General features: G+C 55.9%; 5 protein-coding genes across 5 annotated transcripts; 3 read left to right on the forward strand and 2 right to left on the reverse strand.

Annotated features, from left to right (window-relative positions):
* Positions 1-225: 225 nt before the first annotated feature.
* On the forward strand, positions 226-2,529 carry GGS23DRAFT_344687 (acetolactate synthase). The gene has a single exon (XM_051513079.1). It carries the CDS (start codon positions 625-627, stop codon positions 2,413-2,415), a length of 1,791 nt encoding a protein of 596 aa, XP_051367797.1. The 5' UTR covers positions 226-624; the 3' UTR covers positions 2,416-2,529.
* Positions 2,530-4,160: 1,631 nt separating this feature from the next.
* Positions 4,161-5,547, reverse strand: GGS23DRAFT_587664 (zearalenone lactonase). Its single transcript, XM_051517496.1, has one exon. It carries the CDS (start codon positions 5,175-5,177, stop codon positions 4,305-4,307), a length of 873 nt encoding a protein of 290 aa, XP_051367798.1. The 5' UTR covers positions 5,178-5,547; the 3' UTR covers positions 4,161-4,304.
* Positions 5,548-6,126: 579 nt separating this feature from the next.
* On the forward strand, positions 6,127-9,468 carry GGS23DRAFT_345112 (fungal-specific transcription factor domain-containing protein). Its single transcript, XM_051513083.1, has 3 exons — positions 6,127-6,405; positions 6,486-6,619; positions 6,758-9,468. The coding sequence occupies exons 1-3, from the start codon at positions 6,292-6,294 to the stop codon at positions 9,051-9,053; spliced, it is 2,544 nt and encodes an 847-aa protein (XP_051367799.1). The 5' UTR covers positions 6,127-6,291; the 3' UTR covers positions 9,054-9,468.
* GGS23DRAFT_616691 (major facilitator superfamily domain-containing protein) lies at positions 9,469-11,584 on the reverse strand (the record flags this gene model as incomplete). The annotated part of the gene is made up of 6 exons (XM_051520801.1): positions 9,469-10,066; positions 10,125-10,799; positions 10,965-11,079; positions 11,130-11,231; positions 11,284-11,466; positions 11,509-11,584. 6 exons carry the CDS (start codon positions 11,582-11,584, stop codon positions 9,757-9,759), a joined length of 1,461 nt encoding a protein of 486 aa, XP_051367800.1. The 3' UTR covers positions 9,469-9,756.
* Positions 11,585-12,202: 618 nt separating this feature from the next.
* Positions 12,203-13,554, forward strand: GGS23DRAFT_600831 (salicylate hydroxylase; the record flags this gene model as incomplete). The annotated part of the gene is made up of 2 exons (XM_051519127.1): positions 12,203-12,334; positions 12,403-13,554. The coding sequence occupies 2 exons, from the start codon at positions 12,203-12,205 to the stop codon at positions 13,552-13,554; spliced, it is 1,284 nt and encodes a 427-aa protein (XP_051367801.1).
* Positions 13,555-13,843: the final 289 nt, after the last annotated feature.

A 13,843-nucleotide genomic window follows, 5' to 3' on the forward strand; every position in this document is an offset into this window, starting at 1 on the left:
CAACTTAAGATTCTGTAATGTGAAATTCCGCGCCTACGTTCCAGGCGGAGTCGGGCCGACTATAGGGATCCTAGATATGCGTGCTTTTAAGCACTCAGAATGCCGGTCACTCCAACGATGAACAGGCGCTTGCCCATGTTGGCGTTGTCGGCTCCTATATCGCCCGAATTTCCTGGGCGCGATTTGTTAGCTGAGATCCGCCTGCAAGATGGCTGCGGACTATTCTCGCTAACCCGGAATCTTGAGAATGGGGAAGATGAGAAGTGAAGTAGTCTCCGCATGCGACAGTAACGGAATCATGACTCCTAATTTCGTAACAACCTTTTCCGTCGATTTCAGATGGCACCGGTAGCCCAGTCAACTCTGTATGCTCCGACGGGGCAGTTCAGTCGTGTCTATAGGGGCTGTTTGAAGACGATTGACTGGCTAAAGCTGCCCTGAACAAGAATTCATCATCGGTGCCGAGGGCTGCTTCAAAATAGGAGAGGGGCACTCAGCTTCCGGGTGTTCGGAAGCGCTCTCACTTTCAAAATAGGTTTCTTTATATGCTGTCGGGACATCAACGCGGAGGTTGGATACCGCTCGGAAACATCAAGCTCAAGCACATCAGGACAAGAAAAAAGAATGTCTCCTCAACGGCGCCTCACAGGTGCTGCCGCTATTCTCTACGCGCTTAAATCCGCTGGTATATCGCATCTCTTCGTGAATTTGGGATCTGATCACCCAGCTTTCCTCTTAGAGTTCGCATCGCAGTCACATGAGGACCTTCAAATTTTTACGTCTCCCAATGAGATGAATGCTTTGTCGGCGGCTTCTGGATTCGCTCAGATCACAGGGTGTCCTGCTGCCGTGCTCGTCCACGTCGAATGTGGCACTCAGGGACTCGCCGGTGCGATCCACAACGTCTCGAAAGGGCGCATTCCCGTAATAATCCTTGCGGGCACTGTCCCGATAACCATGGCCGGCGAGATCCCGGGAAGTAGGAATGAGTATATACACTGGATCCAGGACGTGCCAGACCAGCGAGCCATCGTGCGGCAATACATGCGTTACGAGCATGAGATACGTCGACCGCATAACGCAGCGCAGATTGTTTTGCGTGCTTTGCAGTTCGCCTTGAGCAGCCCGCAGGGACCCGTATATCTGATCGCCAGTCGGGAAACCCTTTGCGAAGACTTCGACGAGACCGACACGCAGGTACGGTCGCTGCGAGAGTACGGGAAAAACACGGCCGTTGAGCCTATTGGACTGTCTCCGACAGCACCCGAGGAACTGACAAATGTTATGCTGAAGGCAGAGCGGCCTCTTATCGTGACGAGCTACTGCGGCCGTTCTATAAGGGGTTTCGAGGCGCTGAAAGCCGTCGCGGAACTTCTGGCAATACCAGTGCATGAGAATGCGCCGATATACAACAACTTTCCCACAACATCCTTCTTACACCAGGGACATCAATGGAATGGCGGCGGCCAGCTACCTGCGCTAGCCGAGGCTGACGTCGTGATCGTCATCGACGCGGATGTGCCCTGGATTCCGGCACAAAGCAAGCCATCTCAGAAAGCGCGGATATTTCACCTTGATAATGACCCGCTCAAGGAGGGAATGACCCTGTGGTCTTTGCCATGCGAGAGAAGATGGAAATGTGACTCGCCGTTAGCGCTAGAGCAGCTTTGCGCGTCGATACGGGGTAGCCCTGTGCTAGGCCAGGCAGAGACTCGAGAACGAATCGGGGGACGCACTAGTTACCTTCGAGAACGCTTCAGCCAAAGACGCAGTGCATTGTTGAGAGCCGAAGCGCCTGCACATGATGGCCGAGTTACCGTTCCGTATTTCATGTCACGTCTTCGAGAGGCCACTGCCGACGTCCGCGTGGTAGGCCTCAACGAAAGTACGACCAATTTAGGAAATGTTGCTGATCACTTTCATCACCGTCTCCCACTCTCGCTTATAGGTAGTGGTGGCGGTTCCCTAGGCTGGTACTCTGGCGGTGCAGTTGGTGCTTCACTGGCCCTCAGAGCTTCTGGAAGGCTTGACGACTTGGTGGTAGCATTCGTCGGGGATGGCACCTGGCTCTTCGGCGTGCCCAGTTGCGCCTATTGGATGGCGAAGAAGTACGAAACTCCTTTCCTCACGGTTATATGGAATAATGGGGGCTGGGCGAGTCCGAGGAACGCTTTTCTACGACTCAACCCGGGAATGGCACAGAGCAACCAAACCGAGGGGAAACTGAGTGATAGAGTGATGACCTCGATCACCCCGTCCCCTGCATTTGGGAAGATCGCCGAGGGCGCAGGGGATGCCTGGTGGCAGGTCGTGAGGAGCAACGAGGACGTCGATGAGACTTGCAAAAAAGCGATCCAGGCCGTCCGGGAGGAGAAGCGGTGTGCCGTGATCGAGGTTGTCCTCGACAGCGTTTGACCTACGCGAATATGATGCCTCTGATTTCGCACTGCGTAAGCGGTCTCGCTCGTCAGCCGAGGTCGTGAGGTTCAGTCCTTGCCGGTGTATACGTACCGCCAACCACTACACAAAGCCAAGGTAACACGAGGTGATTTCTAGCACTTCAGGAGGATGAATTCTCGGAAACGGCTGTCTCGGCTGTTATCATGAACGGTACGCGACTCTTTTAGTGCCCGCCCCCTGGATATGAGGCCGAGTCTTCCAACGAGTATCGATGAGGGCCACTTCAGTATGAGAGAAGTTTCCGAACCTCATGAGAGGGAGGGGAGCGTGGATGCTGCTAGCCCGACACCGCTTCACTCGTTACGGCCTGAGAGCTCGAATCGGCTGCGTGGCATGAGTGCCCAACGCAACCACGAAGCCCATCGACTTGGGCAAAAAACCAATATCGGGATTGGGATACGCGCCAGTATTGCTATATTTGAAACGGCTCGGAGGAAGACACGTAGATGTACACATGTGTATAATGTGAGTCCTACGTGCTTATGTCCCCTGGGTCTGTCTAGCCTGGGTGAACGTACATGGGATGGATCTGGTAGCCCCTTTTTTCCAACCTCGAATAACCTAGATACCTCCGTGGATAGTTTGATAAATGCTCCCCTCAGACGACGCGAGAGACAGCCGAGGGCATTGCCAAAGAGATTCGAAAATTTTCAAACAGGGGTCGAAAACGTCTGAATAAGGCTCATGGCTGAGTTGATAATTTAAAGGGAAATTTTTTTCTCTGGCCGCACCATCCCATTCCGGTGTGCAGCGGACTTTCGTTCGCGATGCTCGATGCGCAATATGGCCCATGCTTGTGACGCCTAGGGGTCGACGGTGAGAGGATGAGCATCAGAGCCGAGAAGCAATCCAAAACATAGGCCCACGCCACCCAACCAGATGTATCTCATGCTCGTTCGGTGACCGAGCAAGAGTTCATAGAGCGGGATGCAGACCGATCTCTTTGTACTCCTCGCACACGATTTAGCTGTTGCCCATGGTTAGCCCATATATAATCGTAAAGCCATCATGCGGGCCGACAATAAACTTGGGTTTGACGGATGGTCAATGGAGATAGCTTCGATGCAGCACCCTAATTGACGAAAAGGGGTAGAATTACAGGTAGGACTTCCCAAGGCGCGATAGCCTTGGAGGTCGAGAAGATAGTCTCGGAAATCCATCGCATCGAACAAGCATGCTTGGCATATCGGCTTCGCGCATGGGGTCTCTAGTAGCATGGGGCATGGATCCCTCGCTTACCTAGGATATGATTACCTGGGATACTAATTCGTCGGTGATAGGCTTTCAACCGTCGGTCGGCTTTAGAATAGGGCTGAGGCTATATTCGTCCGGAACTGGGGCGATGGCTAACTCGGGACTAGCTGATGTTATTAATAAAGAGATATCTGGAAACTGCATTCTTCTGGGTAGGGTAGCCTTCTGTTTATATCACAGGTATCGTTATATCGAACGTGTTTCAAGGGGTTGAGCTTTCTTAAGAATCTCTCTACCTTAGGGTTGATACGATTTAGCTGTGCACACGGGATGAAATCATCACCTCCTACATGTTTAGGCGCTTCAAAATAGGTACGTAATATCCACCTATGTGGGTGGGTAGGTAATGCATACCTCCTACATGCCTATTAATAGGTACAAGTGGGGATGAAACGCCGCATTGAAAACGTCCAGCCCTCGAGTTTCGAGGGGGCACGGCCTCATGAAGCTTTTCACTGAGCGTTAGGGGTCACACCCAAGGACAAGAGGCAGCATGGATGTAGGGACTCACAAGTACCGTCACGTTCAGAAGAGAGTGTTTTTATTTATGTTTTCTGGGTAAATACGTGTTTGTGTCGTTCATGGAGATATTACTCGAGGAATTTGGACATGATGGCTATGAACTGGTCGTAGCCGTCGACATAACAGACGTGCCCGGCATTTTTAATGACCTCGAAGTCCACGGTCGCCTGACGGTCTTTCGTCCTCAACCCCTGCTCGACGCGTTCCCGCAGGGGCTTCATGGTCTCTGGGAGATTTGCATCCTTCTCGCCAACGATGAAGAGAGCCTCGTCAACGCCCTTGCCGGCCCCCTCGGCTAGTGGCCGAAGGTCAAAGGTCTCACTCTGGATAGCTGCACAACACGTCTCGAACCCATCGATGCTAGTGCCGGACATCAACTCACGCATGCGGCGCGCCTCAACCGGATTGGCTTCCAGCCACGCACGGCCAAACCAGCGATCGAGTGTGCCATCGGTTACGGCATCCATGTTGCCTGCTTCGCGAGCGGCCGCGATGCGGGGGGCGAACACGTCGGCAGCGCCAATGTTGACGGGTGAGCAGGAGATGGTGTCACATACAACAAGCTTGCGGATGATGCCCGGGTATTTCGCAGCAAAAACCATGCCGGTGGCGGCACCCATGCTGACGCCGATCCAAGCATGCAACCGTCCAATGGACAGGTGCCGAAGGAGCTCTCGGACATCATCAGCAAGGCTCTCGAACGTTGTCGACGAGAGATCCGCGGGGGCGGTCGAGGCGCCGTGGCCGGGCTGATCGTATCGCAGGACGCTCAGACCCTGGGAGGTAAGCTTCGGAACGACGTGATCCCACGCTGTGAATGGTGCGGACAAGGAGTTCGAGAGGAGGACGATGGGGGCGTCGGGGCGAGAGGGCGCCGGCGTTAAGCCATAGGAAATAATGCGCGAAGAGGGCAGAGACAGCGAGGAAATGGTGGTCGACATGGTGCACTGTTGGTTGAGCAGGCGTGGGTGTGAGCTCGGTAAGCGTAAGATACGGCGACCGACTTTGCAGCGGCGGCGATACCCTGGGGAGCGATCTCGATAGAGGAAGCCGGCGTATTACTTGCCCTCGAAGTTGATTAATCGGTATCCAGTCCTGGTGTTATGTGCGCGTATGTGGGGAACGAAGAGGGGAAGCGAAGCTTTGAAGGTTCCAATATGCCGACATCACCACATCCATGTACCGATACCTATAGTTATATATATATCCCTCACAGGGGCCGGACAAGGCTATTGTAGGCCGGAGAGGACTATTGTAGGCTGGACAAGACCGTTGTAGGCCGGACAAGGCCATTTGTGTGATGTATCTACCCCCCTCTCAATGAGAATGCAACTCCGCGGGGCCTATAATGATCTCAGGTAGCCGACGCGTAGCATGCCTTATCGGGTAATCCAGCCTACCCCGGTACCAAAGGTACTGGTACCTGAAGTACGTGTACCTACCGTACCAGGTACCTCCTGCTAACCTGTGCTATGTACGACACCTAAAGAGGCAGTCGATCGTGACGTAGGTAGGTATGTGCACAGGCAGGAAGCCTGCCTTACCGACCTTGCGTAGGGACGAACTACCTAGGTACCTAACGGGGACGATTCAGGCCAGCTAGATTCCCTCCTCACTCCTCACTAACGCCGTCACCCTCCGTTACTCCATTACCGGGACTCGCAACGCGATTACTCAGTACAACGCAGCCAACTGCCAAGGAGGCTAATGCCGACTCTCGATGAGGACTGTCCAGTAGGACCGTCGCCCCGACCCTTCGCTACCGTGATTCCTGCGCGGGGGCGTCCAGTTGCTAGACTAGGGGCAGCAGCATGGCTTGAGGGCCCGGCACTGTGGCTCTCTGCATCGTCTGGTCCAATCTCCTCTCCTTCGATCCTTGCCCCCGTGGCGACGAGACTCACCGGGGTCCCCGGCTGCCCCTCCCCAAAGGCTAAGACCAGGCAGGCCTTGTCCGAACCGTACATAAAGGGCACCATCGTCCCCGCCAAGGGTCAGGAGTGAGCGATCCGACGTTTCCTGGGGATTCTCCATCCGAAAGGAAGACAACCTAAAAACATGAGGACTGTTAGTGGTGTCTCTGCGAGGGCAGCAGAGGCTAAGCGCCGCGCGCGCCGCGTGCCGGAGGACCAGCGGAAACGTGGTGTACAGAGTTGCGATCTGTGCCGCAAGGTATGTATGACCTCACTAGAGCCAATGACGCGTTGGCTGGCAGAGTTGGTGACAGGCCATCTGACGAAGAATCGAACCAGAAACGCTGTAGATGCATCCCCGCGCCTGGCGAGACGAGCCGTTGTGTGGCATGTCTGGCTCAGAATGCGTCATGCACATTTACGCTCCCTCGCAAGACCCGCTTCTACGGGAATATCGAAGATCTGAGTGATCGGTAAGCTTGGTTCCCTGGATGCCGTGGTGGTGGTGTGCTGTTGCTATTAATATCTTCTTCCCCAAATATGCTTGACGGCCAATACTCGGTTGAGTTGGCCCCTCTGTGTCTCGGGAATGCAGGCTAAGTCAGGTACAGCTTCCGTTGCCTCGAGGCTCTTGTGAAGGGCGCGTTCCCTGACGTGCCCACTGACTCGGTTTCGGATCTCGTGCGCCTCGGCCAGTCCCGAGGATATCAGATGCCCGATTTGACCCAGAACGGAGAGGCGCCAGTGAAGATAGAAGAGGCTTTGCGGATACCGCGACAATCCGATTTTCCCGGGGAGAACAGCTCGTCTGTATTTAGCCCTACTAGCCCTCCTCACACGCGACCGCGAGCGAAATCTAGTCCCACCGCATATCACGATAGCTCGGAATCCATCCACGGCAGCCCGTCTCTCGTAAGCGATCCATCCGGAAAGGAGCACTATATCGGACCATCCGGCGGGCTGCAGTTCCTCGGGCAGCTGCGTAGGCTTCTGATCTCAAGAGAGCAGAGGCGCAGCCCACAACCGCATATACGGCCGAATGCCGTGTCAAAATTCACCGAAGACGACGGAGCTCAGGCGCTCGAGGGCGAGGAACCCCACGGCGGCGCGCCGGACTCTAGAGAGATAGACGACGCCTCTGTCATCGCTACACGCGACCAGCGTTCGCCGGGCGGTGTCGCTCCACCCGAGAGCGACTTCACGCGCAAATCTTCCAGCGGCATAGAGGACCACTGGAGGAGACTGCCGGCACAAGAAGTGCTCGAGAAGCTCTTGCAGTCCTTCTTCCAGAACGTGCATGATGATTTCGTGCTCTTCCACCGCGGGACTTTCGAGGGCGACTTTGAGCTCCAGACGCGAAGGCTACGCCAGAACGGGGGCGATCTCGACCTCGGACTACTGGCGTGCCTCTATATGATGCTTGTGTTCGGAAGTATGAGTGATCCTAGCATCGGCGGCAGTAATCTTGATCACAACGCACTGAGGCGACACTGTGTGTCGTCTGCCAGATCTCTACTGCCGCACCTTATAAGTAAATGTACGCTTTACAATCTCAGGGCCTTGCTCCTGTTAGGTCTGTTTCTACATAATCACAACGAGCGGAATGCGACGTGGAACCTGGTGGGAACTGCGACTAGGGTCGCCTTTGCCTTGGGGTTGCATCGGAACGACACAGGAGCCGCATTCAATCCTATCGAGAGGGAAATGAGAAAGCGCATCTTCTGCACGCTCTACGGGTTCGAACAATTTTTAGCTACCAGCCTCGGTCGGCCTAGTGGCATTAACGATCCCGATGTCGAGGTCACACCACCCCGCGCGGGTATACTAGATGGTAACGGCGGCGGCGGCGGCGATGCCGTCTTAGTTGCTTTTAACTTGCGACTATATCGAATACTGGGCAGAAGCCGGGTGAGCCAGGACCAAGGGGTTCGTGCGGAGGCCATGGGGCAGCCGGCAGACGGGAGTCCCGAAGCAACTCTCGCGGATCTCGACCAGTGGAAGACGGATCTCGCCAAGCAGTCGTGGCTGAACATACCACCGATTAAAACCGGCGAGCGCCTCTTCGATGACAAGGAGTCGGGGGCCATGGCGTTCAACGACCTCAAGTCGCTGCTACACTGGCAGGGCCGTTCAGCGCTGAGGGCGGCGCTGATGCTACAGTTGCAATATCATTACACCGCCCTCCACGCGACGCGTCCATTTCTCCTGCAGGGATTCACGGTCAACACGCAGGCGTCGGCGCAAGAGCAGACCAAGCCGATGAGCCGGCAGGCTCTGCTTGCGAGTACGTGTCTGCGTCACGCTACCCAGATGGCTATGACTAGCCTCATGCTGGACTCGTTCCATCTCCTGAACGGTGTCTCCGGTTTGGATATCTTCTACGTCTACTGGGCGTCCATGGGGTTGTCTATCGGCATGTTACAGCGCCACCCGCCATCAGAAGAAATAAGAGTGTTGGAAACGCTGCACAGCTTGGGGGCGCGGCTTAGAGACATGGTGGCCAAGGTGGAGAAGTGCGGGACCATGAAGCGCTTTACCGAGCTGATGAGCGCCTTTGCCGAGCATATCAGCTCTCGATCCCTGCTGTCAAAGCCGGCCCCGGTAGATGCCCAAGAAAGCGGGAGGGCGGGAGGCGAGAACGGCGGGGGTGCCGGTCAGGTACCGCCGGAACCGGCTCAAGCGACGGCGGGCGCAGTTCCGGGATCGGAAGCTCTCGACTCCTTCTATTGGTCACACGCCATGATGCCGCTCGGGCAGACCATCGAGGGAGGAGTCGGATCGGATGGGTTTGGAAGCTGGACGGGCGACATGGGTGGCGTCATGAACGGGGCTGACTGGATGGGTTCGCTGATGCAGGGTGTCGATATGCCCGTAGAATATGGAGGCCCCGCCGTGAGGAACACCTAATTTGGGTAACAGACGATGGGAGATTTATTGTAGACTGGGAAAGCTTTTCCTCTACGCATCGTACTACGCGGTGCGGGCACTGGGTGGTCTAGGGGTTGGAAACTGGGTAGACTGATTGAAAGGAAAGCAAGTAACCTGCTCCTAGCGCTTATAGGTGCTGTGGCGACCGGGGGGAGGGGGTCGACGGGACATTTACCTCACCCCTCGGGTGTTGGCATCTGTATCCACCGGTATCCACCGATGCCTTTCCGTGTGTTCTCGGATGGATGTACCTAGATATCCAGGTACCTAGGTACCTCTACCTATTCATGTGCCTCCCTAGCCAAAGGTACGCACCCCGTACTAACTTTCCACGTTGAGATTCAGTGCTACTAGGTCGTGCACCCAAGTACCCCCATAGTATATCAAGTTCAGGAGGTACGCTTATAGCCGAGAGCCTTTTGTCCGGAACCGATGTCGAAACATCCAGGGTCGTTCGGGCGCTAGCGCCAGAAGAAGGCTTACGAGGCCGAAGGTATTTTTGTGTATGACCGGCATAACTGCGGGTCTTATAGCTAGGCCTATATAGGATAGGCGCCCAGGTCCCTGTCCTGTCTGCCTCGCAGGCCACGACAAACCTACACACCGCGCTACGTCCCTAACACAGTCACATATCTACCTTACCTGCCCACCAACGTGCCTACATCCTAGCAGTTATGAGCCGTCACAGGGTGTAGCGGAAGTCCGGATGCTTCTCGCCCAATTTATCCCTCTCTTCCCGAGGCAGCTCTCGCAGGTAGTCGCGCTTACCTGCCTCGCGCTGCCTGTTCTCGTAGGCGCAGATAGCCCACATGTTGATGGCGGCGATGATACCCGCGATTTGGAAGGCGATGCAGGTCATGATCCCCGGCAGGTACTGCGGGCCGTCCTTCAACGGGAACACCAGCGCCGATATGATTCCCCCAAGCTGGCCCAAGGTGCCGGCGAAGGCGGTGATGGTCCCTCGCTTGTTGGAGCTCGTCACCTGGTTTGCGCTGGACGTGGGTTGTTAGGAGACGGGTCCTTCACGCTATACCGAGGCGGGCCACTTACCACCAAGCAATGCACAGAGGCTGAACGATGTAGATGCCTATCGCAGCAAAGTATACCCCGATATACCTTAGGCTCCCTTTCAAGAACGCGATGAGCAAAAGTCCAAGGATGCTGAGGAAGAAGCCGCCGAGGCAGAATACCCCTCTGCGCTGGATCTTGTCGGACCAGATGCCCAGCAACACCGAAACGATGCCGGAGGCGAGCCGTGGCGGCGCGCTTAGCAGATTTGACTTCAGCTCGCCCCAGCCGAAGGTGCGGAGAATTGTGGGTTGGAAGACCGAGATGGAGTACGCGGTGGTGCAGACAGCCAAGTAGAGCACGCCGGATGTGAGAATCTTCCAGTCCTTGAGCGCGTCTACTACGCTCTTCACCGTCATCTTCTCGTGAGACATGCCCTTGTTATCCGCTTTCAGCCGTTTCAGCAGCCACTGCTTCTCGGATGGTGTCAGGAACGTGCTCCGGTCGGGAAACGGGGGTACGAAGAGCCATGCGAGGGTCGCGGCAAGACACGTCGCGGTTCCCTCGATGAAGAAGATCCATCGCCATCCCGAGTAACCGCGTACTCCGTCAAGCGACCCCAAGCCCGCGCCGAGAAGCCCCGATATTGTCCCTGCGATATCGTTGGCCACGAAAAAGAAAGCCATACGCGTGAGGAGTTCGTGCCGGCGATACCATCTGCACCTCGTTAGATGGAGCGTCGAGGAAGGAACTGTGCCCTCAACCCTCTTCTCTCCCAACAAACGAAAACTGCTGGTCTCAGGCATGGCTCGCCCATCATACTCGCACGCACATAACGAAAAGCATTTGATGTCTTTCCCGACGAGGAGAAGAGGACCCTACCCGGAGATCAGATATATGCAACCCGGAAACATGCCGGCCTCAAAGATTCCGATAAATATACGAGCCACGAGGAGGCCGACAAAGCTGGTGGAGAAGCCGGCGAAAGTAACGGATACTTGCGTGCAGGTTAGTCGCGGCGTGGGTGGAGGATGGGGAGAGTCGTACATCCCCAGCCCATGATGATCACTCCGATGAACTTCCTAGGTTCCACCCGATTGAAAAAGTAGTTGGACGGTAGCTCGAGGAGGATGTATGGCACGTAGAATACTTTGACAGGGTCAGCGCATGGGAAAGAAGGCACGCAGACCTGGCGACTGACCGAGCACGATGATGTTGTAATCGTAGCCTGTCATCTGGAGGTCGCTTTCCAGATTCCAGAGCCGCGCATTGCCGATGTTGACACGGTCAAGGAACGTCAGCATGTACAGAAACTGGAGGAGCGGGATGATGCGCCAATCGATCTTACGGAGCACCTTCTCGGCCTCGATGGAATCGGTGACATCTTCGTCCTCCTCCAGGCGGGCCACGCCTTGCTTCACAAGACCAGAGAGCTCCTGCGAGAGACGTCGGGCGCCGTCCACACTAGTAGGCGTCGTGGGCGTGAGAGAGGGAACCGCCATCAGTCGGGACGGAGACGGTGGTGGCAAGTGGGTTGGGGATACGTGCGGCGCCAGACGAGATATCTCGCTAATCAAGTTCTGCCCCAGATTTTATACACGATCCTCCCTGCCCAGTACAGATGTCAAGCTTTGTGGTAGCGGGCGTCCCACATTAGCGGAATTAGTTTCGAGATGGCGCCGTCTGGGGTTGCGGGGGAGACGATGGATGGCGTGCAGGATGGGTCCTCAGATGACAAGACCCTAAGAATCCAGATTGCGAGCGAGGGATCATGTATCCGACGGTCGTCGCTCCCCACCACCAACACCGGGATGTTCGATCAGCACGTGCCGAGACGAAGTTCCCATGGACTCGGGAGGATGGTGAGCGGAATCATGACACCGCTCTATCGTACGGAAATCCGCCCAACTGGTCCATGATTTGTCGGGTTCACGGAACAAAAGCGCGGTGCTGTCGGCAATCTCATAGGATATGTTGCGGATTTCAGGAGACGAGCGAGGCGGCAATCAAATTGCTCCATGTCGCCACCGTCTATATAAAGTTTTGAAGATAGCACCCGAAGAAACAGAACTGTAGCGGGAAATCAAGTCTCTCGAACCTACCGTTACACCTAGGTCAACATGCCTATATCTAAAAGATCCCTCAGCGTTCTCATTGTTGGTGCCGGGCTCGGCGGCCTCGCCGCCGGCTTGGCCTTACAGACCGATGGCCACAAAGTGCGTATCGTCGATGCTGCTCCAGAATTCGCCGAGGTTGGTTTCCCGGCTCATTCCAACCCCCCCCCCCCCCCCCCTTTTTTTTTTTCTCACTCCTGGACTAGGCCGGTGCTGGCATCAGAGTGCCGCCAAACTCCAGTCGCCTCTTACTCCGCTGGGGTGTCGATCTGGAGGAGATGAAGAAGTCGGTCTCGAGGCGGTACCACTTTGTCCGATGGCAGGACGGGTCCACGATGGTCAAGCTGCCGTTTGATAACATTGTCGAGACACACGGCGCTCCCTACTATCTGGTTCACCGTGCAGACCTCCACGAGGCACTCTTGACAGCGGCGCGGAATGTGGGCGTCGAGGTTCTAACCAAAAAACGGGTGATTTCGTACAACTTTGATGCCCCAAGCGCCATGACCCAGGAGGGCGAAGTTTTCAAGGCGGACCTTGTCATCGGCGCCGACGGCATCAAGTCAATCGCACGGCCGCTGCTTACGGGCAAGCCCGATATCCCGCGTGACACGGGAGACGTGGCGTACAGGATTCTGATCCCGGGAGAGAAGCTTCTCGCGGACCCGGAGCTGGCCGACCTCATCATGGACCCCTGCACAACCTCATGGTGCGGGCCTGACGCGCATCTCGTCGGCTACCCGATCCGCAACGGCAAGCTCTACAACATGGTAGTATGCGCGACGTCGTACAACGAGACGACTGACGAAGTGTGGGTGATCAAGGGCGACAACGGCGAGCTCCGCAGGCGATTCGCCCAGTGGGAACCCCGCGTCCGAAAGCTGTGCGCGCTTACGGGCGACTTTATGAAGTGGCGGCTGTGCGACCTGCCGGACTTGGCACGTTGGGTGCACCCCTCCGGCAAGGCAGTGCTCCTCGGCGACAGCTGCCATCCCATGTTGCCCTATCTCGCTCAGGGTGCCGCGCAGGCATTCGAGGACGCCGCGGTTCTGCGACAAACCCTAGCCCTGGATGTCGAGCTCAAGGATGCTCTGGAACGTTACGAGGCGATCCGCAAGCCTCGGGCAACCCTCGTCCAGGCCAAGACGCGGGAGCACCAGTACATCCTGCACATTGACGACGGCGAAGAGCAACGTGTGCGAGACCAGAAGTTACAGATTAATGGGGCCGAGAACCCGGTATTCTGGGGCTTCGACGAGCGCCGGAAGTGGCTCTTCAGTCACGATGCCGAGGTGCTGGCCAAGGAGGGCGCCAACGGGCAGGTGGCCGCGCCTAGCACTGGCGTTGCCGCGCACTAGGGGTTGATCGACTGCCGAGGTAACCCTGGTTTATATAGGTATAATGTGTATCTAGCGTCTTGACATCCAAGCATCTAAAGAAATGAATATTATGTGACTTTATGACAGGTGTTATGGCATCAACCTCAAGAAACGGGACACTCTCAAGGGCTAATTCGGTAAGTGTCACAAAATGTATCTGCTATTTGTTACGGTTGTGACATGTCTAGTCGGGGTGAATACATCACTTCAAGCGGCAAGCAGTGAATTTTCCATTAGAAAAGCAAATATTCAAATGCTTCAAGCCTCT

Source organism: Durotheca rogersii (assembly GCF_024521655.1).
Source record: "Durotheca rogersii strain YMJ 92031201 chromosome Unknown GGS23scaffold_38, whole genome shotgun sequence".
NCBI lineage: Eukaryota > Fungi > Ascomycota > Sordariomycetes > Xylariales > Xylariaceae > Durotheca > Durotheca rogersii.

Excerpts from the sequence above, each read along its gene's own strand:
- GGS23DRAFT_344687 (XM_051513079.1), top strand. The coding sequence starts at position 625 with ATGTCTCCTCAACGGCGCCTCACAGGTGCTGCCGCTATTCTCTACGCG.
- GGS23DRAFT_587664 (XM_051517496.1), bottom strand. The coding sequence starts at position 5,177 with ATGTCGACCACCATTTCCTCGCTGTCTCTGCCCTCTTCGCGCATTATT.
- GGS23DRAFT_345112 (XM_051513083.1), top strand. The coding sequence starts at position 6,292 with ATGAGGACTGTTAGTGGTGTCTCTGCGAGGGCAGCAGAGGCTAAGCGC. Across the intron at positions 6,406-6,485 it reads GTTGCGATCTGTGCCGCAAG|AAACGCTGTAGATGCATCCC; the intron begins GTATGTATGACC and ends GAATCGAACCAG. Across the intron at positions 6,620-6,757 it reads ATCGAAGATCTGAGTGATCG|CTTCCGTTGCCTCGAGGCTC; the intron begins GTAAGCTTGGTT and ends AGTCAGGTACAG.